The sequence below is a fragment of the Vulpes lagopus genome, chromosome 4, assembly GCF_018345385.1.
Source record: "Vulpes lagopus strain Blue_001 chromosome 4, ASM1834538v1, whole genome shotgun sequence".
Classification (NCBI taxonomy): Eukaryota; Metazoa; Chordata; class Mammalia; order Carnivora; family Canidae; genus Vulpes; species Vulpes lagopus.
In genome coordinates, this window is record NC_054827.1 from 109924995 (window position 1) to 109952679 (window position 27685).

Consider the following 27685-nt stretch of genomic DNA (forward strand, 5'->3'; position numbering starts at 1 on the left):
AGCTGAGATCCAGAATCTGACACCTAACCGACTGAGCCACACAGACGTCCCTCTGCTTTTGTTTCTTTTTCTTTTTTAAAGATTTTATTTATTTATTCATGAGAGACACAGAGAGAAGGCAGAGACACAGGCAGAGGGAGAAGCAGGCTCCATGCAGGGAGCCTGATATGGGTCTCCATCCTGCAACTCCGGGATCACACCCTGAGCCAAAGGCAGACGCTGAACCACTGAGCCACCCAGGTGTCCCCTTCTGCTTTTGTTTCTTAATCAATTTCTTAGAAGAAAGTCATTGTGCTGTAGAACCAGCATCATACTTGGAATCAGAAGACCTGGTTTTCAATATCTGCTATGAGAAAGTTTGTTAATCTCTCCAATTTCAGTTTCTTCTTAGTAAAATGTTACAATCTCAGATCTGTTGTAAAAGATTTGAAGTGAGTAAGTAAGGGGTTGGCATGGAGCCTCCCACACTGAATACTCAGTGGATCCCAGTAACTACCAATCCACTTTCAAAACAGGGAAGAACCATCTATTATGTTGGGGGTAACATTTTAATATTCTTAACATAGCAAAGATTCAAAGTTTTTATTCCTTACCATGTTTTTGAGAACCCAGGTAAAGAGACTGACCCATTGTACTGGAAAAATTGTTCTCTACCCCACATATTTGGAAGCTGTGGGAAACTTTCATTAAGATAACATCCATGGAGACCTGCCACATGCAAAGCATTGGTGCTAAGTGCTGCAAGAGTTACCAGGGTACATCCTTTCTCTACAGAGGATTAAGATTATGTAAGCATCTTAGGCAAGGGCATAAATGACTATTTAACAATCACCTCAGGGATCCCTGGGTGGCGCAGCGGTTTGGCGCCTGCCTTTGGCCCAGGGCGCGATCCTGGAGACCCGGGATCGAATCCCACATCGGGCTCCCGGTGCATGGAGCCTGCTTCTTCCTCCGCCTGTGTCTCTGCCTCTCTCTCTCTCTCTGTGACTATCATAAAAAAAAAAAAAAAAAAAAAAACAATCACCTCAAAAGGATCCAAGAGGCTGAGGGGAATATGAAAAGTGGGGAAATGTTTTGTGATATAGATCTGTGTTTGCCAATCCAGACACAACACATTCTCAAGAGTCTGAGAGGTTCACACAGTAAAAAAAAAAAGTGCTTATACTTGAAAGTCACAGTGTACCACTCACCTGAGATATGTACAATACTTAAAAGATAAGAGATAGCTTAGTGTTGAAAATATTTTCATAAGACTAGTTTCTTCAGATATTGATTTCAGAACTGGCAATCTGAATTTTGTTCCCCCTTATAAGGTTTTTGTATATTACTCGGGAATAAGAAACTGTTGTTGGGGCTCTCGGGTGGCACAGTCAGCTAAATGTCTGACTCTTAAATTAAATATTTAAAGTTAAATATACAAATAGATGATGTTCATGTTACTGTAAAAATGCTGTAGTAAGAGAAACTGTGATGGGAACTCAGAGAAAGAGCTTTATGATGGCTGGAACTTGATCTGGATGTTGGGAGATGGGTAGGAGTTTGCTAGATAGGAGAAGACAAAGGGAGAGAATGGGAGGGTTGCATGTTCAAACCTGTGGAAAAATGTTAGACCATGAAATATGGAGAGGAATTTCAAGTAGCATTACAAGTCTTGAGTTCTCTGGGATATTATTACTCATGTTGGATTTGTTGGCAATAAACCCAGTCCTTTAAAGAAGTAGAATTGCCCCTATCACTTGAGTTTAATTTTTAAATTTTTATTTCTTAAAGATTTATTTGAGAGAGAGAGAGAGCCAGTGGGGGGGGGGGGGCAGAGGGAGACACAGAGAGAATCTTGAGACTCCCTGCTGACCACAGAGCCCAAAGTGGGGCTCGACCCTATGACTTTGTGATCATGACCTGAGCTGAAATCAAGAGCCAGCCACCCAACCAACTGAACCACTCAGGCACCCCTATCATCTGAGTTTTAATGAAGACCCTGATTTATAGAAAAGAAATACTCCAAGGATGTTGAGAATCATAGGCATCAATCCTGTCAGTCAAGAAATGAGCACCAAGTCACAGTGAGTCTTTGTGACAGACATAAATGAATAAGGACCTCTGCTATCTGAACCTCAGACTCTAGTTTAGAAAACAGTCTCTGAGAATTCATGGATCTCCTTTTACTTTTTAAATTTTATTTTAATTTTTTTAAAAAAGATTTTCATTTTTATTGATTTGAGAGAGAGAGTAAGCGTGTACAGTGTGGGGTGGGCCAGAGGCAGGAGAGAGAGAAGCAGACTCCTCGCTGAGTAGGGAGGCCAACGTGGGGCTTGAACCCAAGACCCCCCAAGATCACGATCTGAGCCAAAAGCAAATGCTTCACTGACTGAGCCACCCAGGTGCCACTCATAGATCTCCTTTTAGGTGATAGTCCTTAATTTTATTTTATTTTATTTTATTTTATTTTATTTTATTTTATTTTATTTTATTTTATTTTTTTTAGAGCTTGTCTCAGGTTTATTGGTCTTACTGACTTTTAGCTCAAAATAATCTGTATACTGAAGAGGCATATTTTGAGGTAGCATATCCTGGTAAATTTCAGTGTCTATTCTTTATGCTAATTTTTTATTTTTTTATTTTTTTAATTTTTTTAAATTAATTTTTATTGGTGTTCAATTTACCAACATACAGATAAACACCCAGTGCTCATCCCGTCAAGTGTCCACCTCAGTGCCCATCACCCATTCCCCTCCAACACCCACCCTCCTCCCCTTCCACCACCCCTAGTTCGTTTCCCGGAGTTAGGAGTCTTTATGTTCTGTCTCCCTTCCTGATATTTCCCAACATTTCTTCTCCCTTCCTTTATATTCCCTTTCACTATTATTTATATTCCCCAAATGAATGAGAACATACACTGTTTGTCCTTCTCCGATTGACTTATTTCACTCAGCATAATACCCTCCAGCAGAGAGAAGGATGTTTATGAGATCTTTGTTTGGAGATCCAGCGATTGTGGTATGAGTAGGAGGCATCACTGAGAGTTCTGAACATTTGACCTGAAAGAAAGATGGCCCAGGAGTACTCCCCTCAGCCAAGTCTACTAAGAGCCCACTGCTAGGGTCTGTGTTGTGCAAGTGTGATCAGGAGACCAGCAGCATCAGCAGCACCTGAGAAGTTGTTACAAGTATACTTTCTAAGTCCCCAGCCTGGACCTCTTTAGTCAGAAATTCTGGGGGTGTGGCCCAATGCCCTGTTTGAACAAGCCCTTCAGAGGATTTCGATGCTCACTCCAGTTGGGGAATCACTGGCTGGGTGATGGGGGAACTTTACTGGTGCTATTCCTATGTCCTGCCAAGGAGGGAGCACTTTGCAGGCCTTTGCTTACTCTCTACCCCTTCTTTCCTAAAAGACTTAAGTGGTTTTTTGAAGAGAGATGACTCATCATCAGATCCAATGACAACTTTTTTTTTGTAGTAAAATGCACATAACATATAATTTACCATTTTAACCACTTTCGAGTGTACAATTCAGTGGCCTTAATTATATTCCCAATGTCATGCAACCATTACCACTGCCTGTTGCTAAAAGTTTCTCATTATCCTAAAGAAAACTAATCATTAAGGAATATCTCCCATTCCCCTCCCTCCACCCTAAGATTGCTTTGAATCTGCTTATGAATTTTCCCATAATAGGTAGCTCATATAAATGGAAAGAATCATATATTTGACTTTTTGTGAATGACCACCTTTTGACGTGCTGGTTGTATTGATGCTGGGGGTGCTAAATCTTGGTACCAAGCCTGGCCCCTGCCCCCATTATATCTCAACAAACGGGCCATAATGGTCAGACTTGTCTTTGTTCTGTCCTTTATTTTTTATTTATTTTTAAACATTTTATCTATTTAATCATGAGACACACACAGAGAAGGCAGAGACACAGGCAGAGGGAGAAGCAGGCTCCATGCAGGGAGCCTGATATGGGTCTCCATCCTGGAACTCCGGGATCACACCCTGAGCCAAAGGCAGACGCTGAACCAGTGAGCCACCCAGGTGTCCCCTTCTGCTTTTGTTTCTTAATCAATTTCTTAGAAGAAAGTCATTGTGCTGTAGAACCAGCATCATACTTGGAATCAGAAGACCTGGTTTTCAATATCTGCTATGAGAAAGTTTGTTAATCTCTCCAATTTCAGTTTCTTCTTAGTAAAATGGTACAATCTCAGATCTGTTGTAAAAGATTTGAAGTGAGTAAGTAAGGGGTTGGCATGGAGCCTCCCACACTGAATACTCAGTGGATCCCAGTAACTACCAATCCACTTTCAAAACAGGGAAGAACCATCTATTATGTTGGGGGTAACATTTTAATATTCTTAACATAGCAAAGATTCAAAGTTTTTATTCCTTACCATGTTTTTGAGAACCCAGGTAAAGAGACTGACCCATTGTACTGGAAAAATTGTTCTCTACCCCACATATTTGGAAGCTGTGGGAAACTTTCATTAAGATAACATCCATGGAGACCTGCCACATGCAAAGCATTGGTGCTAAGTGCTGCAAGAGTTACCAGGGTACATCCTTTCTCTACAGAGGATTAAGATTATGTAAGCATCTTAGGCAAGGGCATAAATGACTATTTAACAATCACCTCAGGGATCCCTGGGTGGCGCAGCGGTTTGGCGCCTGCCTTTGGCCCAGGGCGCGATCCTGGAGACCCGGGATCGAATCCCACATCGGGCTCCCGGTGCATGGAGCCTGCTTCTTCCTCCGCCTGTGTCTCTGCCTCTCTCTCTCTCTCTGTGACTATCATAAAAAAAAAAAAAAACAAAAAAAACAATCACCTCAAAAGGATCCAAGAGGCTGAGGGGAATATGAAAAGTGGGGAAATGTTTTGTGATATAGATCTGTGTTTGCCAATCCAGACACAACACATTCTCAAGAGTCTGAGAGGTTCACACAGTAAAAAAAAAAAGTGCTTATACTTGAAAGTCACAGTGTACCACTCACCTGAGATATGTACAATACTTAAAAGATAAGAGATAGCTTAGTGTTGAAAATATTTTCATAAGACTAGTTTCTTCAGATATTGATTTCAGAACTGGCAATCTGAATTTTGTTCCCCCTTATAAGGTTTTTGTATATTACTCGGGAATAAGAAACTGTTGTTGGGGCTCTCGGGTGGCACAGTCAGCTAAATGTCTGACTCTTGGTTTTGGCTCTCAGGATCCTGAGATGGAGTCCCTGTGCTCAGCAGGGAGTCTGCTTACAATTCTTTTTCCCTCTCCCTCTGCCCCTACCCCCTCTCTCACACACTCTCTCTCCCCCTAAAAATAAATAAATAAATTCTAAAAAAAAAAGAAGAAAAAGAAAGAAACTGTTGTTTCAGATGAGAGTGGATGGTTGGATTGAATTTTGACCTCTGGCTTTTCTGGCTTTCTGATTGAGAGATGGACCCCACGTGGTGCCTCATTCTCCTCTGCTGTAGCTTCCTTTTCTGTTTCATGTGTCAGTAGACTTTCTATTTCTTGTCTTCCAAAATTTATTAAAACCTTTGGTTGGCTGATGACTTGCCCCTCCTATCACCTCCATTGCTATGGAATTATTTTTGTTTCTGTTTCCACAATGAAGTCAGTGGAGTTCGGGGAGGAGGGAGAGTGAATTCATGTTATCAGTTTACTTTGAATGAAAAGCCCATATCTCTTGTGCTGCCTTTCCATTCATCCCTCTGTCCACCTACCCACCCATCCATCCTATTGGCAAAGACTTGTTTATGGTACAGTAGATGTGAATAATTCAATAATTCCAAATGGAATAGAAACAAAACTATAAACAGAACAAAAATTTCTTCACCTTGCAATCTTGATGAAGATTGAAGGCTGAGGCTATGGCAGATGAGGGGTCTGAGAAAATTTCCAAGCTCTCTAGAGGGAGTCTGAAACAAAGCAGGTGGGCTCCACTGGTGGATCTGGCAGCTTTACTATGGGCCTTATGAAAAGCTTGTTGACTTACCTGGAGGAATCCTGGCGCCATACCCCCCTTCTCCAGAGCTGAGCAACCTGCCCAGGACCACCCCCACCTTACCCACTCATACCTTCCTTACCCCTTGCCCTCCGCCCACCATTCCAACTCACTTCTAGCATTCTTTTTTTAAAAAAAAAACTCTCTTTGTAACACTTACTTTATGTGGTTTCTAGAGATAATGTGGGGTGCATTTAAGTTGAGCAGAAGACTTTTTCAACCTCTTCACTTATTATTTACACACCAAACCTGTATTTAAAAATTACTATGGAGCAAGCACTATGGCAAGTGTTCAGACTTTAAAGATCATAATACAGTTTCTGTCCTCCAAGAGCTTCTAGCCAAATGTAGAGTTAAATATACAAATAGATGATGTTCATGTTACTGTAAAAATGCTGTAGTAAGAGAAACTGTGATGGGAACTCAGAGAAAGAGCTTTATGATGGCTGGAACTTGATCTGGATGTTGGGAGATGGGTAGGAGTTTGCTAGATAGGAGAAGACAAAGGGAGAGAATGGGAGGGTTGCGTGTTCAAACCTGTGGAAAAATGCTAGACCATGAAATATGGAGAGGAATTTCAAGTAGCTTTACAAGTCTTGAGTTCTCTGGGATATTATTACTCATGTTGGATTTGTTGGCAATAAACCCAGTCCTTTAAAGAAGTAGAATTGCCCCTATCACTTGAGTTTAATTTTTAAATTTTTATTTCTTAAAGATTTATTTGAGAGAGAGAGAGAGCCAGTAGGGGGGGGGGGCAGAGGGAGACACAGAGAGAATCTTGAGACTCCCTGCTGACCACAGAGCCCAAAGTGGGGCTCGACCCTATGACTTTGTGATCATGACCTGAGCTGAAATCAAGAGCCAGCCACCCAACCAACTGAACCACTCAGGCACCCCTATCATCTGAGTTTTAATGAAGACCCTGATTTATAGAAAAGAAATACTCCAAGGATGTTGAGAATCATAGGCATCAATCCTGTCAGTCAAGAAATGAGCACCAAGTCACAGTGAGTCTTTGTGACAGACATAAATGAATAAGGACCTCTGCTATCTGAACCTCAGACTCTAGTTTAGAAAACAGTCTCTGAGAATTCATGGATCTCCTTTTACTTTTTAAATTTTATTTTAATTTTTTTAAAAAAGATTTTCATTTTTATTGATTTGAGAGAGAGAGTAAGCGTGTACAGTGTGGGGTGGGGCAGAGGCAGGAGAGAGAGAAGCAGACTCCTCGCTGAGTAGGGAGGCCAACGTGGGGCTTGAACCCAGGACCCCAAGATCACGATCTGAGCCAAAAGCAAATGCTTCACTGACTGGGCCACCCAGGTGCCACTCATAGATCTCCTTTTAGGTGATAGTCCTTAATTTTATTTTATTTTATTTTATTTTATTTTATTTTATTTTATTTTATTTTATTTTATTTTATTTTATTATTTTATTTTATTTTTTTAGAGCTTGTCTCAGGTTTATTGGTCTTACTGACTTTTAGCTCAAAATAATCTGTATACTGAAGAGGCATATTTTGAGGTAGCATATCCTGGTAAATTTCAGTGTCTATTCTTTATGCTAATTTTTTATTTTTTAATTTTTTTAATTTTTTTAATTTTTTTTAAATTAATTTTTATTGGTGTTCAATTTACCAACATACAGATAAACACCCAGTGCTCATCCCGTCAAGTGTCCTCCTCAGTGCCCGTCACCCATTCCCCTCCAACACCCACCCTCCTCCCCTTCCACCACCCCTAGTTCGTTTCCCGGAGGTAGGAGTCTTTATGTTCTGTCTCCCTTCCTGATATTTCCCAACATTTCTTTTCCCTTCCTTTATATTCCCTTTCACTATTATTTATATTCCCCAAATGAATGAGAACATACACTGTTTGTCCTTCTCCGATTGACTTATTTCACTCAGCATAATACCCTCCAGCAGAGAGAAGGATGTTTATGAGATCTTTGTTTGGAGGTCCAGCGATTGTGGTATGAGTAGGAGGCATCACTGAGAGTTCTGAACATTTGACCTGAAAGAAAGATGGCCCAGGAGTACTCCCCTCAGCCAAGTCTACTAAGAGCCCACTGCTAGGGTCTGTGTTGTGCAAGTGTGATCGGGAGACCAGCAGCATCAGCAGCACCTGAGAAGTTGTTACAAGTATACTTTCTAAGTCCCCAGCCTGGACCTCTTTAGTCAGAAATTCTGGGGGTGTGGCCCAATGCCCTGTTTGAACAAGCCCTTCAGAGGATTTCGATGCTCACTCCAGTTGGGGAATCACTGGCTGGGTGATGGGGGAACTTTACTGGTGCTATTCCTATGTCCTGCCAAGGAGGGAGCACTTTGCAGGCCTTTGCTTACTCTCTACCCCATCTTTCCTAAAAGACTTAAGTGGTTTTTTGAAGAGAGATGACTCATCATCAGATCCAATGACAACTTTTTTTTTGTAGTAAAATGCACATAACATATAATTTACCATTTTAACCACTTTCGAGTGTACAATTCAGTGGCCTTAATTATATTCCCAATGTCATGCAACCATTACCACTGCCTGTTGCTAAAAGTTTCTCATTATCCTAAAGAAAACTAATCATTAAGGAGTATCTCCCATTCCCCTCCCTCCACCCTAAGATTGCTTTGAATCTGCTTATGAATTTTCCCATAATAGGTAGCTCATATAAATGGAAAGAATCATATATTTGACTTTTTGTGAATGACCACCTTTTGACGTGCTGGTTGTATTGATGCTGGGGGTGCTAAATCTTGGTACCAAGCCTGGCCCCTGCCCCCATTATATCTCAACAAACGGGCCATAATGGTCAGACTTGTCTTTGTTCTGTCCTTTATTTTTTATTTATTTTTAAACATTTTATCTATTTAATCATGAGACACACACAGAGAAAAGTGTGTCTGTATATAGGCAGAAGGAGAAGTAGGCTCCCTGCAGGGAGCCCGATGCAGGACTGTATCCCAGGGTCCTAGGATCATGACCTGAGCCAAAGGCAGACACTCAACCACTGAACCAGCTAGGTGTCCCTGTTCTGTCCTTTAGATCAGATACATTTTATGCATTCATGAAGTCAGGGACTATCTCTTGGATACCTGCTCTGTGCTCTGAAGTGAGAGGGATCTCATCTTTCCTTTTGTGCATCCAGATATTTCTAGAGTGGATAGTATTGCATGAACTTGACTTAATATGTGGCATCGCAACTATTCTACTATGGCAATATAGCAAATACTCTGTAACATTTTATTTTGCATATATGTGCATAATTATATACTGTACTCATTATACATTTATGTATGTATTACAGTATAGGATTATAGTCACACATCCATGTATATTTTACTTTATGAATAATTTAAGAAAGCTCAAGGGTAATATTTGCTTTAAGTGCTAACTTGACAGTTATACACCCATGTAGAGAAAGATTCCCCTGTGTGTGAGAGCTTATTGGAATCCCCATCCTTCCCCTTACCCCTCAGACATTAGTCTTCTTCGTCTTGGCCTTGGGGAGTCTCAAAAGCTTTTGTCTGAGTCCTTGATCCTGATTCTCTTGCTCCTGGATTTGGAAGTACTTCAAAACCATTTCTGCTTTGCAGAACTGCTGCTTCAGACAGATCAGGGGAGGTGGGGTCCTCGCAGCACTGATTGCAGTGCTATGTCCTGACTCCCTGGTGCAAGCAGTAGCCACCCCTCTGTCACATTCCCTGTTGTACGTTACTAACCAAACTGGTCTGAGGTCTGGGTTTCAATTTCTCTTATATAAAATTTTCCATTATGGATAATGGCTCCCACAAGCTGTCTTTGGCAGCATCTGGATAGAGATAGGGGGTGGAGCTTGTTTTTTCTTCTTTTTTTACCCCCCTGCAGAGAAAGAGGGACAGGTTCCACGCTGGGCATAGGATGGGCTCAATTTTTTCACTATGTGTTCCTGGTTTTTCTTTTCTTTCATGATGCAGAGGCCGTCTTGGTTTGCATTTCTATTTTGTCATCTCTCCCTTGAAAATGGTGATTAGCAAGATCCATTTGCCAGCCATTTTCCTTGGTAACCCGGCATGTGTGTGTGTGTGTGTGTGTGTGTGTGTGTGTGTGTGCACGCACGTGCGTGCTTTTATCCATCCTGCTATTCCCTCTCAAGCCAGGCAGGTGGCCGAGACTGTACCAGATGGTGTTCTGGGCGCCTGTGCTCTGCAAGCAACATATTCTCTCCCTTGTAAATGTCCTCCTGCTTTATCCACCTGTTATTAACTAACTCCCCTGCCCCCCCACCACTCTCTGTTTCTGCTGCTACACCCCCTTATCCCATGTGACCGGCTCTAAAGAGGCTTTAGCGTTAAATTATTAGGCCTGCATCCTCCTTTCTTTCTGACCAGTTTCTTCCATCTTTTTGAACGCTTGCCAGGCCCAGTGTTGGGGTTAAGTGCCCAGATGTTGGGGTCGGACCGACTCAAGGCTAAATTCCAGCATTGTTGCTTTCTAACATTACTTCAGACAGGTTAATGTGCCTTGATTAGTTCCTTCATCTTTAAAATAAGGATCGTTATGAGAAATAACAGCTGTTACTTCTCATGTAAGCTGTCAAGAGATCCTGTTAGCTCTAAATTCAAAATATATCCATGCTCCTCTTGAGAAGGTCACTCTGGTTGTATGCTGAAGGACAATTTGAAGGAGACCTAGAGTGTATATGGATGCCCTGGTTTTGGGTTTATAGCAGTACTTAAGTGACAGCAGAAATTTAGGTAAATTTTATTTATTTAAGTCTTTAAAAAAGTTTTTCAACAATGTTTTTTTACTTTTCAGCGTAAAACCTTTGTTCTCTTTTGTTAAATTTTTTACTGAGAATTTTATCCTTTTTGCTGCCATTATAAGTGACATTGCTTTTTTAAAATTTTCTTTTCTGAACTACTCATTGCTAGTATACAAAATACAATTGAATTTTTAAAAAATTATTTAAATTTAATTTAGTTAACCTATAGTGTATTATTAGTTTCAAGGGTAGAGTTTAGGTTTTCATCAGTTGCATCCAATAGCCAGTGCTCATCACATAATGTTTCCTCCTTTGTGCCCATACCCAGTTACCCCATCCTCCAGCCCCTTCCCTCCAGTAACCCTCAGTTTGTTTCCTAGAGTTAAGAGTCTTTTATAGTTTGACTCCCTGTCTGTTTCTATCTTATTTTATTTTCCCTCCCATTCCCCTATCTTCATGTCTATTGTTTCTTAGGTTCCACATGAGTGAAATCATATGGTATTTGTCTTCCTCTGACTTAATTTACTTAGCATAATACCCTTTAGGTCCATCCACATCATTGCAAATGGCAAGATTTCATTATTTTTGATGTCTGAGTAATATTCCATTCTATTTACTTTTCTACATTGATTTTTTTATAAATTTATTTTTGTTGGTGTTCAATTTGCCAACATATAGAATAACACCCAGTGCTCATCCTGTCAAGTGCCTACCTCAGTGCCCATCACCCAGTCATTGATTTTTTATCATAGCCACATTGCAGAACTTGTTCTAATAGATTTTTGGTGGATTCCTTAAAACTGTGTATACACACACACACACACACACACACACACACAAACTGTGTATACAAAACCAAGCCATCTGTAAATAGATATAGTTCTACTTCCTCTTTTCCAGTCTGTATACCAGTCATTCATTCATTCCTAAATGCCCTGGCTAGAACCTCCAGTATGATGTTGAACAGAGATAGTGAATGAGGATGGCCACCCTAATCTTGCTTTTGATCGTAGGTGGAAAAACATTCAGTCTTTATATGTATATCATGTTAGCTGTGAGTTTTAAGTGGATCCCTTTATTAGGTGTGAAAAGTTCTCGTTTATCTCTAGTGTGGTAAGTGTTTTCATCATGAAAACATGATGGATTTTATCAAAAGCTTTTTCTATGTCTGTTGAGACAATAATGTGGTTTTTATCCTTTATTCTGTTATGGTGGATTATTACATTGATTGATTTTCAGATGTTAAAGCAATCCTGCATTCCTGAGATAAATCCCACTTGACCATGGTATGCAATCCTCTTTGTTGCTGTATTTGGTTTGCATCATGTAGCTTTCTACTGGTGGCGCTTATGGTCTGTCTCTGGTTTCTACTCTTGCTTCCCTAGAGTCCTTTTTCATTTACTTTTAAAAAATAGAGTGGCCAGAGAAACTCTAAAACATGTTCGATCATTTGCTCAGAATCCTTAGGGAATGATTTGCTTGGAGGAAAAAACCTTTGCTGTGCTTTCCAGGCCTTGCATGAATGGTCTCTATTCCTCACCTTGGCTCCAGCTCCTCTCTCTCACCCTCTTTGGCTCCAGCAGCTGCATCCAACTTGCTCTTTCTTGAACAAATCAGCCTGTTGTCATTCAGAGCATCTGCACAGCCTGCCATCTGCTATTTGTATGGCAACTCCTTTTCCTCCTTTCATGTCTTTGTTCAGAGATGTTGCCTTCTCCAGGAGGCCTATGTTAGAGAATCTCTTTGCTTTTACCTATTCTGGCATATCTGATCTCTTTACCCTGTTTTTACCTTTTTTGTTCTTCTCTTAGCATTTATCACATTTTAGAATATGAATTTAATGGATTATTAAAAAATATTTTTGTCTATTAACTTTTTTTTTCATGCTAACTCAATCCTTTCAAGTGCATAAAATCTTTACTTTATCAATTTATCCCAGTACATAATAGGTGCTCAATAAATATCTGTTGGATGAATGAATACAGTATATAAAGCTCCAAGGCCAGAACCTAATTTTGTAAAAAGTTCAATGAACATTTGATGGTGTTCTGTATTCAAATACTATTAAATGGTGGGGGTAGAATAATGCAAAAGGAAAGTTTCCTGGTTTTTTTGGAGTTTGCAGACTGGAAGAGAGACGGACATTAATAAAATAACCATACAACAGAGCAAATAACCATGAATTGAATTGTGCAATGAGAAAAGGGGGTGAAAAAGGATAAACACACCAATAAAGGACCTGGGCTTAGACTGTCAGTCCAGGAAGACTTTCCTGAGGAGGTGATAGCTAGATTAGGATTTGAAGGATGAAGTATGAGCTACAGGTGAAGGATGAAGCCAGAGGGAGATAGGAATTTTAGGCTGTGGCATTAGCAAGGACAAAGGATAAGCAATAGGATTGTGTTCCAAGGCTTTGCAAAGAGCGAAAGGGGCAGAAATATGGATAGTAAGAGAAGGTGATGTGAGACAAGGGTGGGTAGAGGGGTGGCAGCAGCCAGATTTGGTAGATCCTCCTGGACCATGTTTCAGATTTGGATTTTTAGCCAAGAGCAAGATTGGGTGTGGGGTAGCAATGTGAGGGTACCCTAACCAGATATTCCTGAGAAGATCACTCTGGTTGCAGCTTGAAGAACAATTTGAAAGGAGCCTAGAACAGATATGGTTAGATTTGTTCTGGGGCTATGGCAGTAGTAGGGGAGAGATATTCAGGTGATTTTCATTTATTCCATTTCTTTATGCTTAACTATATTTTCTAATATGTCTAAAATGATCATGCAGCTCATTTGCATTTATTATGCAAGAAATTAAACTGTAAATTTCAACCAAGGGCTAATAACTCAAGAAACTTTAGAAATTACACTTTTCAGTGAGGTCCCAGACCTCCATGCACTTGCACTAGGGTGGAAACAGCAGAGATCAGAAGGAATGGACAAGAGTATTCTAGACATTCAAATGGGGGAGTCTGAGAGTGTGCCCAGATATACGTGATAAGGGCAGACTAGGTGAGGAGGATGCCATGTTTGGTTTCTCAGAAACCATTCTCTAGAAAGGGGAGGACTAGGGAAGGTCATATCTTGATAAGGAGAATATTAGGATCCTGGTATCTGAATGCTAAAAATAGCAAGAGGTTTTGTGTGGTGTGTAGAATTGGAGATACTCTCCACCCCATGATCCCCACCTCCTGGTATTTATGCTTTTGTATATTCTGATCCCGTTGAATGTAAGTGAAACCTGGGACTTGCTTCTAATCAACTGAATATGACAAAAGTGAGGGCATGTTTGTCCTGTGATTATGTTATATTATATAAGACTCTGTCTTGTTTACATACTCACTGTAGTAACTTTCCCTTTTGATGAAGAAAGTAGTCTTGTTGGGGAAGCCCACATTGCAAGGAGCAGTGAGCAGCCTCTAGGAATTGCAGGTAGCTTCAAGAAACTGATAATCATCTTCAGCCAACAGACAGCAAGATACCAGGGCCTTAGTGCTACTGCAACAATGAAATGGTACTGTCAATAGCTTGTTTGAGTGGGGAAGCAGACCCTTCCCCACCAGCACCTTTAGATGCAGACTCAGCCCTGGCTGAGTTTCCATCTGACTGCATTCTTCTAAGACCATAAACAGAGACCTTAGCTAAGCCATGGATTTTTGTTCCATGGCAACTGTAAGATAATAGATGAGTGCTATTTGAAGCTGCTAAGTTTGTGGTAATTTATTATACAACAATGTAGATAAACAATGTAGGGGGCAGTTTCTAGATCTAGGTCATCTGAATCATAGAATATTTTACTTTCAAGAGATAATTGGGTCATTTTGTTTCTCCATGTACTGGAGATGGGGACTCATTTTTCTCCAGTGACCTCTCCTGACTGGCAGATGACAACTGAGCAGGCTAACCGTCTGCAAACATATAAGAGATGAACCTTTGCTTTCACAGTTCTTTCAGTGATGCCATTCAAGTTCACATTATGTTTCAGGAACCATGGCAGATTTTAATTTAATTTTACTTAATTTAATCTCTGCTTTTTCATTTATTCTTGGAGTAGAAGTAACTGAGTATTATTATCTTACTCATTTAGACTTTGGGTGCTTAAAGTTTTGCTTTTTTTTTTTTTTGTATGTATAGACAAAGCAGTTAACCTCATTTGTGATAGGTTTCACAATCTTAGTTCCACCAGGAGAGCAGGAGAGAAGCATAGAGACATGCTCAGACCGTGGACCAGAACTCCAGACATTTGTCCACCAAACAGACCAAAAATACAGATACTCTGTGTGACATTCACATGAGCGACTTGGTGCCTGGATTCTGGCACCCTGTGGGAGATCAAATACTTTATATTTGTCCATCAGTTCATTAGTTGACTTCAGGCATTTGTTCTTGTTCAGATGACACTATACATTAGACAACATTTTTATAAGCCTTTTTTTTAAGGGAAAACATTTATATTGCATTCTCAATATACACGCATGTGTGTATGTGCATTGAAAGAAAAGTTTTTCCAATCACAGCTGACCTTCGCTATAGGAAACAACTCTGATATAGTCTATTCCTGCTGATACAGTTTCATTAACAAGTTAGGCAAAACCTATTAAATTGATTTTACTATCAACTACTAGGTCACAACTTGCAGTCTGAGAAATACTTGTACCTAGAAAATCTAGAGAACATTTGATTCCAAACAGAACCCCCTCATCTGCTCCCCTTCTCCCTCCTTGATTTCATATTCTCTGAGACTTTTAGTGGAGATGCTTTGGGGGCTACCTTTATTCACTTCTTGATTGCATTTCCTCACAGATATTACCTGTTCCTGTGGCTTCAGTGATCATTATTACTATAGTGACTCATGAATATATATCTCCAACTCCAGATTTCTCTAGAATTCTGTATCTATGCTTCTAGCATCACTCTGAAAAGTTCTGTGTAGCTCTATCCCCATCAGCCTGAGCTCAGCGTGTCCCAAATCAAAATGATTATCTTCTCTAAACACCTCAGTTTCTCTCCTTAGTTGATTAATGGCTTTCTTGTTCTCCCATTTACCCTGACTAAACATTTCAGGCCACCACCAACTGTTCCCTTTACTCTGACTTTTACAACTAGCCTATCACCAAATCTTGTGAATTCTTTGCTTACAACCTTCATCTCACTTTTCCATTCTTGTCACCATACCTTTTTATATATATAAAAAAGTGCCTTATTACCTATGGACTTGAATCTGATCTCTTTAGAATATTGGGTTATGGTCTCAAACCTTATGTTTATCATTGCCCTAATCATACCCCCCACTACACTATGTGGTGATCCCCAATTAGAAGCTGGAAAGAAAGAAATATTTTCTCATTACTCAAGAATAAGCCTCATCTCTTTGACTCCTACAATGCTTACCATGTGTTTCTTGCCATTTAGTGTGACTGTTTGGATTCATAGTTATTTGCTATGTTATCACACTATTAGGTATTTTCTAGAAGGTTTGGATCTGGGAATTGCCTTGAATCTTCTTTATGACATTAAAGAGTAGCCAAGCCATACCAATGCCACCTCTAAGCCAATTATTCTCCAACATCCACATGTATGTGAGTGATCTGTTGGCATAAAAGTTCAGATTCAGCAGGACAGGAATGGGGCTTAAGAGTTGACATTTCTGCTTGGCTCCATGTGAAGCTGCTGGTGGGAGCCCCATGCTATGAGTAGCAAGGCTCCAAGTTTCCGTTAAACCCATCTTTCTCCATTCCCCTCCACACTACCCTTTTGTCTGGAGCCCTTGTTACCTCAAATCCTCCTGACTGGTCTGCCTGCCCCTCCCCACCTCTAGTGTGTCCCTCGTAAAACTATTATTTAATGGATCATTAGCTCTGTGACAAACTCCCCAAAACAAACCTGCCGTGCAAATCAAAAATGCAAGGTCACCTGATAGACCTGGCCTGTGATCAAGGACGAGCCTGGGTACTTTGCTTGGAATATCCTCATTATTTCTTTTCATGCTTCCTTCTCTACTAACCCTCTTAATGTGGCTATTCTATTTCCCCTCATGCCCCCAGGACTGATTTTCCTTTTGCACCAGCTCAGGCCCTATGCACTGTGGCTCCTAGATTTGGCACACTGTTACTGGGGTTTCCAGTAACACCTTCAATGTCTTTTTTCTTGAATCCATGGTTGCCAGAGTAGGTGGGGTTATGAAAGAGAGGGGCTGAAGAAGCCAAAAGGTGATTGGGAAGCCAAAAGCAAACATGATTGGGAAGGATAAATGAAATGGTGACAGTTAGCTTCACCTTTTTGATGACTGCCCTGTAGTTGTGCTAGTCTCTATTGAGAGGGGTTATCCTGGCTGTGGGTTTGCACTAGGGCTTATGAGTTCCAGGCTGCTCCTTCTGCAGGTCTCCTCTGTTGGTTGTGGGAAGCCATAGATCTCAAGTGCTAGACTTTTATTTAATTTTAGTTTAACTTAACTTCTTATTTTTATTTTTACTGCTGGCTCTATTGCCCAATGTTAGATAATATATTGCAAAGAAAAGTGTCTTTCATCAACCTGGGAGAGGCCAGGGCAGGGCCAGTGAGGGAGCCTCAGAAGAATAACAGGTGTACAGAAGGCAGAGGTGGGAAGTGAGGTTCCTGGGTGGGGGTTCCACTCTGTTTACACATCTGTAATCTTGGAAGGGTGACCCAGCCTCTTTGACTTGTTCTCTTTGACCTTGGAGGGGTGACCCAACCTTTTAGACCCTGAGGACTGGGGGCGTATGTTGGAGAACAGATCACTCTCTAACAGGCCTTGAGGATAAACTACTAGGACCATGTAGAATACTCCTTTTCTTAAAACAAAAACAAAAACAGAGATAAACAGGATCACACCATCATGTCCTCAATACTTTGAAGTTCTCCTCCATCCAGTAAGTGGGTCTTTGCATGACATTCACTGGCTCAAGGCCTAGGCTGAAGGGTCGCTAAGACATGGGTCAAAGGCATTTTCATCCTTATCTGTCTCCCATTGGTGCAAAGGTTGTGAAATTCTTCCATGGAAGAAAACAATGAATTTGGAAGAAAAATCATGATGTAACCATTCTCTACCTCCCTAAGGAACCAGCATGGCTTTCCAATGTGTGAATGTTTTCCTGTATGTCCCCAGGGGCATGAAGGTTTTAAGGAGTTTACACTGCAATGCTGCATTCACTCAGCCTCCATGTCCCACCCCCTCCCAGCCCATCCTCCAGAGTTCCCAGGATTCTCAAGTATAAACCAAGAGATGGACAAGAGCTCTGGCAGGGATGAGTAACAGAAATATAAGGAGCATAGTATAAGGAAGGTAGTGGATGGTGGGAGGCAAGATGGGGAGGGGGGAGATAATTTCAGCAACAGTGGGACTCCTGTGACCCATTTTCAAGACAGACACTTTGCTTGGAGCAATTCTGCATTTATGCCTCTTTAATAGTCAGTGGTGCAATCCATAGAATGCCTGCTCTCTGATTAATAATGGGGCTGTTAGGTGGCAGCAATGAGCCTGCTGGCTTTGGGATCCATAGGCTGACAAAAAGACCATTGAACATTGACTTTTACTTTTCTTTCTCTTTCCCTAGGGCAGCCACTGAAGTTCTGGCAGCATTGCTGAAATCCAGTAAGCACCTCTTTTGAAAAGTGGTTATTTCTTTCCCCTCTGAGTTCAGTGAAAGATGTTCTCTGTAGCTCCATGGCTCATTTTCAACCTGGAAGGCAATAGAGCCATTCCTGGGTCTTTGCAGGTGAAGTGGAGAATGTTATGGATGTTCCATGCCCAAGGCTGCAGACAGAGTTGATGTCTGTCCATGTGGCCATGCCTATACATAATGCCATCAGAACTGTCTTCTGCAGACCTGAGGAACTCTCCAGTTCCTTCTAACAAAGACCAGTGGGCCATAAAGCATTGTTGGAATAAAGTCCCATTTCCAGTAAGATTGTCTTATAGAAGAAAAGGTGATGGCACCAGGCAGGTGGGAAGTAGGACTCTTACCTTTGGTTCTGATACCAGTTCATGAATCTGTGTTCTCAGGCAGGTGGGGTGTTGGAAATCATTTGGACAGTGTAGATTCTAATAACAAATTTATATTAAAAAGTTGGCTCTCTTCTCAGTTTCTTGAGTGATTGCAAAAGAATAGCTCTGGGGGTCTGAATAATTTGAGGAATTTTTTTTTTTTTTTTTTTTTTTTGCCTAGTAGCTCTGGTCTAATTACATTGGAAGTCAATTTCGTGTGTGCAATATAATAGAAAACACCATGTGCTTAAGAACGAAGAAGTCTTTGCGTAATGTTTTTATTTTTTTCCCTCCTTACCTCTTCATCTATTTTAATTTGGCACCTTGGAAACCACTTCCTTCGATTGTGATATTTGTTTCTCTATAGGGAGCCTGAGGCCTGTGGGTAATAGGTGAACTTTAATAAAACTTACAAATAAATAAAAATAAAAACACCTTTTCCCCCCAACCGTGTATCTCTGTCAACTATAAGCACAGAAAAAGAGCTATATCACTGTAGCACTTTCCTGTTGTAGGCTGAAGAAAAAAAGAAATGAAATCTCAACTTCATTTGTTCAACTGGAACTTGCTACAATACACAGGACCTGTCCTGCAGGTGGAATGAAGATATTTAGCACAGGTTGGAAGACTGAAGAATGAGAGGTCATAGCCCTTGAGATAGGCATAGGGGAAGTATTACCTGCAGGTTATGGACAGGTTAAGACAGAACTCACCTCAGGTTTGGCATCTTGGTTCTTGCTATTTACCTGCCCACCCTGACACTCCTGGTGATAAGACCAGGTGTTTGGTGCCCAAAGAATTCTGGGATGCAGGAAGTAAGGGAATTGAGAGGGGCTGGGTGAGCCAGTCTGTGAATACAGTGCCTTGGGAAAGTGGCTTTCTCCTGTGTCCCCTAGCCCAGTCTAGGTGGTAGAGGCTTTTATGTCTCTCGGGAAGAGAAGAGAGCCCTTAAAGTGGAAAAAGACTGATCTCCTTTTCTACACACGCAAGCACACGCGCATGCGCGCGCACACACACACACACACACACACACACACACACACACCTCAGTCTGTAGGCTTAGAATCAAGTATCCAAGTGTTCTGATACACAATGGACCTACCATGTGTAGAAATTTGAAAGCAGGGGCACCCTAGGTGGCTGTCGGTGAAGTGTCTGCCTTTGGCTCAGGTCATGATCCCAGGGTCCTGGGATTGAGCCCTGCATCAGGCTCTCTGCTCAGTGGGGAGCCTGCTTCTCCCTCTCCCTCTGCCTGCCACTCTCCCTGCTTGTTCTCTCTCTCTGTCAAATAAATAAAAATATTCAAAAAAAAAACCCCAAAGAAATCTGAAAGCAGGCACATGCCCATTATTAACTATTTCCATATGAAGCACCAGGCATGGACCTAGGGAAAACCAAAAAGCAGTGAAAGTACTAATTCAGGCTCAGGTTTTCAACACACTGGCTGTCCTTAGCAAACTGAGCATGCTGTGGGAGAGGATCAGCTTTGATAGTTTCTCACTTCTACTTTGCCTTCAGAGCTCAATTCAGACCTTTCCTCTGAAAAAACTTTCCCTGGGGCACCTGGGTGGCTCAGTCAGTTATGAGGCTGACTCTGGATTTCAGCTCAAGTCATGATCTCAGGGTCCTAAGACTGAGCCCCAGGTTGGGGTATCTGCTCAACAGATTATCTGCTTGATTATCTATCTCCCTCCCACTGTGCCCCTCCCACTGCCCGCACTTTCTTTCTCTCTAAAATAAGTAAATAAATCTTAAAAAAAAAGAAAAAGAACACCAACTTTCCCTGCCTTCCAAGACTGGGTTGGAGGACTTCCTCTAAGTTCCCAGAGGCTCTCCCATCTCAGCATCACGTCCACTGTGGTGGAATCACTCATGTCCATCTCTGCCAGCTGATGGCAAACTTTTGCAGGCATGGGTCACCTTTTAGATTAATTATTTGCATCAGCACAATGAAAAGCTTGAGATAAATTTGTGGACTAAACATTAAAATGAATGGATGATTTCTAAATGAATATATATGAATGAATAAAACAAATAAAACAAATTTTCATGTATAAAAATGGCAGTACTGCCTTCTACTACCTAAACCCAACAACACACACATAAAACAAACGATCTTAACATTTGTGGTTCTGATCTCTATTTAACTATACTAATAGACTGTTAGGGGACTGACAACTTGCTGTCCTCCACATATAAAACAGGTTTTATTGTCATATTAAAAGGGTGTATGGTGTTATTTATTAATCCTGCTTAGTTGTCCATAAACTTTTGTCTGGATCTTAGGTTCTTTATAACATCAGAGAGTTGGATGAGAGCTTCCCCAATGTTCTCTCTACCACTGAATACTCCATTTTAATTATATATCAGGGTTTCCAAAATTTGGCATTCTTACAATGTTGGACTGGATATTTCTTAGTTGTTGAGGACTGTTCTGTGCATTTCAAAATGTTTAGCAGCATCTCTCACCTTGACTCACCAGATGCCAGTAGCACTCCCAGTTATAATGAACAAAATTGTCTCTAGACAGCACCAAAGGTGCCCTGGGAGGTCAAAATGGCCTCCCATTGAAAATCACTGATGTAGATTTGACCAGATCCATGAGTTGAAGACCTTTCCAGGTTTCAGATAAACTCTCTCCAAATAGTGGATTGGTATGTCATAGAAATACTCTTCTTTCATAACTGATCTTAAATTCCCCAGCTTTTGTGTCATTCCTGTGGGTTTAAAAGAAGGAAAAATACTGATGGCAGAAAGTCACTTCTAGATATGCAGAAATTACTTGGGAGGTAAAAGGTTCTTTTCTTTTTCTTTAATTTATTCATGAGAGTCAGAGACATAGGCAGAGGCAGAAGCAGGCTCCTCGCAGGGAGGCCAGATGTGGGACTTGATCCCAAGGACCCCAGGATCATGCCCTTAGCCAAAAGCAGACACTCAACCACTGAACCACCCAGGTGTCCCATGAGGAAACAGGCTCTAAAGATCTAGAGGATCTTAGAACAAGGAGGGCAAATAGGTTCCATTACAAGTGCCAACTCCCATGTGTGGATGGAAGGATTCTGAGATCATATTTGAGCTCAGCAGGAAAGGTATTTAAATAGCAAAGTGTGTCATGGCTTTGGGGAGGAGTAGTAACAGAACACCAGGTAGTCACCATCTTTATTCCACCAGCCTAACCAAAGTATCGCATGGCATGGAGGGTCTGGCTAAGGATGGTACCGCTCCACTTGGGCTGGGGTTGCTATGGGGCAGGTGAGTGTCACAGAATACTCTAGTTGCTTTGTATTGTCATTATGCATAGTTAAGACCTGACATGGAACGTCTGTCAGTTTGGATCCCAGGTGAGTTTTTTTCAGCTGAATCTAAATTCAAGAAGTTCGTTTCTACCTAAAATTCAAACCCTTACCATCTGGCACGGATATCTGGGAATGTTTGTGTGAACATTATGTGAACCTTGTTCTTAGAGGCATAATCTTTTTGGCCACTTATTAGTGTGGTCTTGATGCTTACTAGTCACATGTAAGTAGGCATGGTAATATATCTCTGAATTGCTTCACAAAGGAAGAGCACTCTTCAGTCAAAATAAAGCTGGGAGGACTTATCTACTACCTTGGGGGTAGTCAGTGCTTCTGTGGTGATAAACTTGGGTGAGCTTGGGAATTTGAGGCCAATAAGATCCTCTCTGTACCTAATGGGTACAGAGACTGGCTGGAGGCAATGCCTACCAGTATCAGGGAAAGCAGGACCAAGGACCTGGGAGCCTGCCCACCTTAGCAACAAAAAGAGAGGGAAGGAGCGTCTGGGTTGCAGAGGACAATTTTATGTCGCTCAGCTCTCTGTTCCATCCAGTAGCTACTACATGAGAAGCCAGTGTAGGATAGGTGGATGGCAGGAGATGGAAATGCACTGGAAGATGTCTCTTGTCTCTGTCCATTCCTGAGCGACAGTAGGCAAAATAAGCTTGGACATCTTAGACTTGTATTACAATTTAGGATGCCAAAAATGAAAAAAAAAAAAAAAAAAGCATTGCCCATTCAAGGGTCCTTTGTGTAGGTGCTAGGACTGACTAATCCAAATCCCATTCCTTTCATGGCATATGTTACCCTGCTCTGCTCACACGTGCACAAACCCTACTTCAATTTCCCCATACTGAAAATGTTGCCCTTGTATGTGTTCGCCTACGCAAAACCACTTAGCTTTTCATTACCAAAACTTAATAAAGCTTTGATTAAGAAATAGTGCTTCTATTACAGGCAATTTTTCCCCCCTAATAAACCCAAGCAACATATTGTCCTTTGTCTCTCTCCATCTTGTGCGTTGCCTACAGTCTGCCTTTCCCTCTGCTGGGACCTCTACCTTGTCCCTGTAACTCTGTCTGTGTTTCTTTTTTCCTCACCCTCTTCTTCTTTTCTCACTGTCTGCTCCCCTCCTCCCCCTACCCTCCCACCCCACCTCTCCCTCTTTCTTTTCATTTCTTAACACCTCTTCCATGAGCATTAGGTATCAATGCAGGTTTGAAAAATTGCGGCCCTGGAAGTAGCACTTGAATGAGCATGTGGCAATGGCATCCAGCCTGATTTGTACTGGCTCCAGTGATGAATCTTCAAATAATGTCTTGGTACTAACCTTGCTGCCCAGATTTAAAGGTCACATAACTACAACAAGGAATCACCTGCAACACCTTCTGGTTTAGGCCCTAAATCTTAATAAGAAGTTGATGGTTTTACTTCAGACTACTCTCCAACTTAAGAATTAACATTTAGAGGAGTCTAGAAGTTTGCAGAAGGACAGACCTGGGGAAGGTGCTGATCATAGGGAAGTAAGTTAATAAAGGAAGAGGGGAGACAAGATAGAGGGAGGTAGAGATGCAAGCAAGCTAATGGGAGGTTTGGCAGGAAGATGAGACTTGTCACTGGTCTTCCTTGTTAATGCTTTGGCTGGCTGGCTCCTGGGGTGGGTCGTCATCCTGTTGTTTTGGGTGTGTAGGAGGGCCTTCTTGTGCCCAAAGCCTCGATCCTGTAGAGACACCCTCATGTTCTCAGCGATGTCTACTGTGTCCTGGCTGTCAGGAAAGCAGTGATGGGAGGGCATGATAGCCAGACAGTTGCTTTCCTGCAAGATGTCAAAGAATGAACCATTTTGGGGATGTACCCACTTGAAGCTTTTGTAGGACTTGTAGGAGCTCTGAAAAGGTCTCAGAATGACAATCTATGTTTTAGGATGGTTGGTATTGTGATTCCTGTGATCTTGTGATGATACACAAGTAGCAGTGAGTCAGGGCAGCCTTCGTGTATAATCTGTGTTTCCGTAGGGCCTGTCCTCCTGGCTTCGGGGGCTCCGACCTGCCTCAACAGTATTTTGCTCACATGGTATAGCTTCCTCTTCTGTTGCCAGGTGAGGGCCATGGAGTCAGACAATCAGAGCTGGAAAAAACCTTTGAGGTTGCTTAGTGCAATGATATTCAATTTTTATTTTATTTTTTATTTTTAGTAGAGAACTCTGAGCTCTGTCCACCTCCGACTGATTTCCTCCCAAGATGGCCTCACAGACTCATTCACAAAAATATAGGGCCCCTAAGAACCTAGAAATTATTGATCTTTAAAAAAATTGAAATATACTTGACATATAACATTGTATAAATGTAATGCATGATGATTTGAAACATTTATGTATTATAATATAATTGTCATTATAGCAATAATTTGCACCTCTATCATGCTGCATAATTATCAATTCTTTTTAGTGGTTGAAATGATTAAGATCAAATCTAACAAGTTTGGTGATTATAATAAAATGTTGTTGTCTATACCCCAGGAAACTATTGGTATTACCCAACCCCTTCATCTCCTCATTTTCATATGGGAAAACTGACCATCAGAGAGAGGGAACGACCCTACCCAGATCTCTGAGACTTTGAAAGTTTCCTGTCCAGATGACACTGGCTCTTTCTTCAGGTCTCAGCACAAATACCTCTGTCTGGGATTCTTCTGAATACTACCCAGCCCCTCCTCTGCGCAGCATTATATTCCCTACTAAACCTTTTATAAAGCCTTATATTTATATTTGTAAGAACTAACCATACTATAATCAGTGATTCCTGTATCTTTGCAGACGTGTATGTGCATATGTATTTTTTCCTACTGGGTATATACAGCTCCTTGAGAGCTGGGGTCCCTACCATATCCCCCATACTTTGAAGTGGGTTGTGCCCAGAGCTGCTGCTAACCCGTAAATGTTGATAAGGGAAGAATTCCAATTTCTTGCTTTAAGTCTCATACATTTATTTTCAACATACCTTAATGAAGAGGTCAGCCCAATTTCTGTCCCTGGAAAGAACCAAATTGTGGTGTGATTATAGACTCAATGGCTTTTCTTCCACCATATCTTTTGGAGAGGCATGCAGTATATTTCTGTGATGAACCAAAAATCTGCTTCAAGTAATATTGATAGATTTTTGCATTTGTCACACTGGGATGGACTGCTGCAATCGACTTTGTATGAATGCAGAATAACAAGCTACATCCATCACACTGCTGGATTGAAATGACAACACAGAGAGCTCCAGTTTATTGAGTTCTCAGTGTGTCAACCACTGTATATACATTTAGCTTATCAAGGAGATGTTATAATCCCCATTTTACAGGTGTTAAGAACTGAAGTTGGGAAAGCTTACACAATGCACACCGTTTGTGAGCTGCAGAGCTTACTGCCAGTTTCTAGATGCCTGGGATCTGAGCCCTATGCATTCCAAGAAGAGAATAATGAGGATGGGCTAATTTAGCTCAAAGAAGATAAGACCAAAAGATGAAAGGAAGTTATATAAATACTTATAAGTATCCAAAGGATTTTTTTGGGGGGGAGATTTTTTTTTTTTCAGGAGATCTGCCTTGTCATTGAGAAAAGAGCAGTACGTGGTCCATCCCATATAAGCATCAGCATGGGACCTGGTAAGAGGTGCCCAGCACAACAACATGGCTGTGAAGGGGCCAGAGTCTCTGCTGTGAGGCTGAGCATCAAGGCAAATCTAATGAATGATGGGGTGAGGGAGAGGAAGGGAACTGAGACAGGAAGAATCAGACTCCCATTATGTCACGCTATGTTCATCTTGAACATTACCCCACCCCCCCTTGGCTCAAAGTTCAGATATACCTGCAAAATATTTTTGTCTTTTGCACAAGTACAGAAATATTTTTAAGGTTTAAGCTGGAAGGATATTACCTGTCCCTCTAGCTCCCCTTCCCTGCCCCTTGGTCAGACTCCTCTGGAGCTGGGTGGGCAGACAGGGCCTGGCCCCTTGGCGGCATGTGTAATGTGTAGTTCCTCTTTCTGCCATGTGGTGGTGCTCTTCTTTTAGTTATCGTGGTCGCAGCGATGGAATATTTATTTTCAGTGAGTAATTTGTTTATCAGGAGGTTATTTTAATCTAATTTTGGCCATATTTGCTATTCCACACTATCTGTACTTCCCAGCGTTAGCAGCTTGCATGTCTTGAAGGAAATTAGCTGAAGATGGTCTCAGAGGCATTTGCTCAGCCATTATTTAAGGGAGTTGGGAGGAGGCAGGGTGAGTGGAGCCCTGGGTTGGAAAAGCCTCTGGAATTTGTTGCATCCCCAGTGATGTGAGCATGATTGAACAGGACTTATGGAGGGCGGGGAGCATCCCCAGCAGCTTTTTTGAGGGCTGCCTCTGGTGAGCAGCAGCAAATCTTGCAGTTATATTTCCCCATCTCCTTCACGCCCTCTGACAACCTGGATCTTGCTTTTGCCGCCAAGGCCAAAGGCACCACTTGAGGGAAATGCCTGTCTGTCTTCCCAAGGTCCACAGGCATCCCCCATCCAGTTAATAATATGTTTCTTGAACTGTTTACGGCCGCCCCTCTAGGACATAGGAAGCAGGGTGGGGTATGGGAAGAGAATTACTGTTTATTAGAATACCTTCAAGGAATAGTGATCAGACTATTGAATACAGAGCGCTGACACTTGCCAGGCACATTACATGCCCATTTTACGTACAAGGAAGGTAGAGTGAGGGAGGTTCATTAATTTTCCTGAGGTCCCAAAAAAGGTAAGTAGAGGACTACGCTTTGAATTCAGTTATGACTGCCTCCAAAGCAGAAAATCTTCCTTTCAAAATCTTCCTTCCACCCGTCACACAAAGCTGGGGAAACCCGGACTCTGCTTGCTGATGGCCTGTGTGCTCTTAAATTACTTCTTCATCATTGCATTTGACTTTAGGTTGGCTTTGCAAAAATGGGAGGCCTCCATAAGATGTGTCGTTTGGGAACTCCTTAGTAGAAGACCGCTTTAAAAAAAAAAATAAAATAAGGAAATGATGCATCTAAAGCAGATAAAATGAAAGCAGAAGTGAGAAATCCCAATGAAGGATGACCTGGTCTCTCCCTTGCTCCTCCTCTTTCCCTGGTTTGCTTTATTTTTTTACTTCTATGTTTATTATTGAAGTATAGCTGACCTACACCGTTATCTTGGTTTCAGGTATACAACATAGTGATTCTAGAGTTCTGCCCGTCATGCAATGCTCACCACGAAAAGGGCAGGCACCGTCTGTCACCATACAACGTTACTATAGTACTATTGATGATATTCCTCACACTCTACTTTTTATCCCCATAACTTATTGTATAACTCCCTTCAGGGGCTCTTGACTGACTCTGAGAAACTTCCATGGAAGTTCTTTGGGGCTTAATGGAATCAAGTTTGAAACATCTGAAATAAATATTCACAGGACACTCTCAGAGCTCAGTCTGTTGTCTGAGATTGTGGATTAAAGATGTGTGGACACGTCCTTCAGGGGGTCTGAAAAGTGTGTTCGTTTTTACTATGCGGTGGTTATAAGGAAGGGCTAGTGAAGTGTGACTCAGGGAAAGATCCAAAATGTTGTGTATTCATTATTGAGCCCTGGTTGAGGAACTTTTAGGTCTCTTGGGACTAAGAGACTTAATTAAACAA

At 41.5% G+C, this 27685-nt stretch overlaps 1 protein-coding gene across 3 annotated transcripts in view; it reads left to right on the forward strand.

Moving 5' to 3' along the window:
* The window catches only part of AGBL1 (AGBL carboxypeptidase 1), a 716025-nt gene that overhangs the window by 108786 nt on the left and 579554 nt on the right, over positions 1-27685 (forward strand). For all 3 annotated transcript variants that reach the window (XM_041753742.1, XM_041753740.1, XM_041753741.1), the window contains exon 6: positions 18289-18326. In XM_041753742.1, the coding sequence (XP_041609676.1) occupies positions 18289-18326 (38 nt within the window). The remainder of the gene's footprint in view (positions 1-18288; positions 18327-27685) is intronic.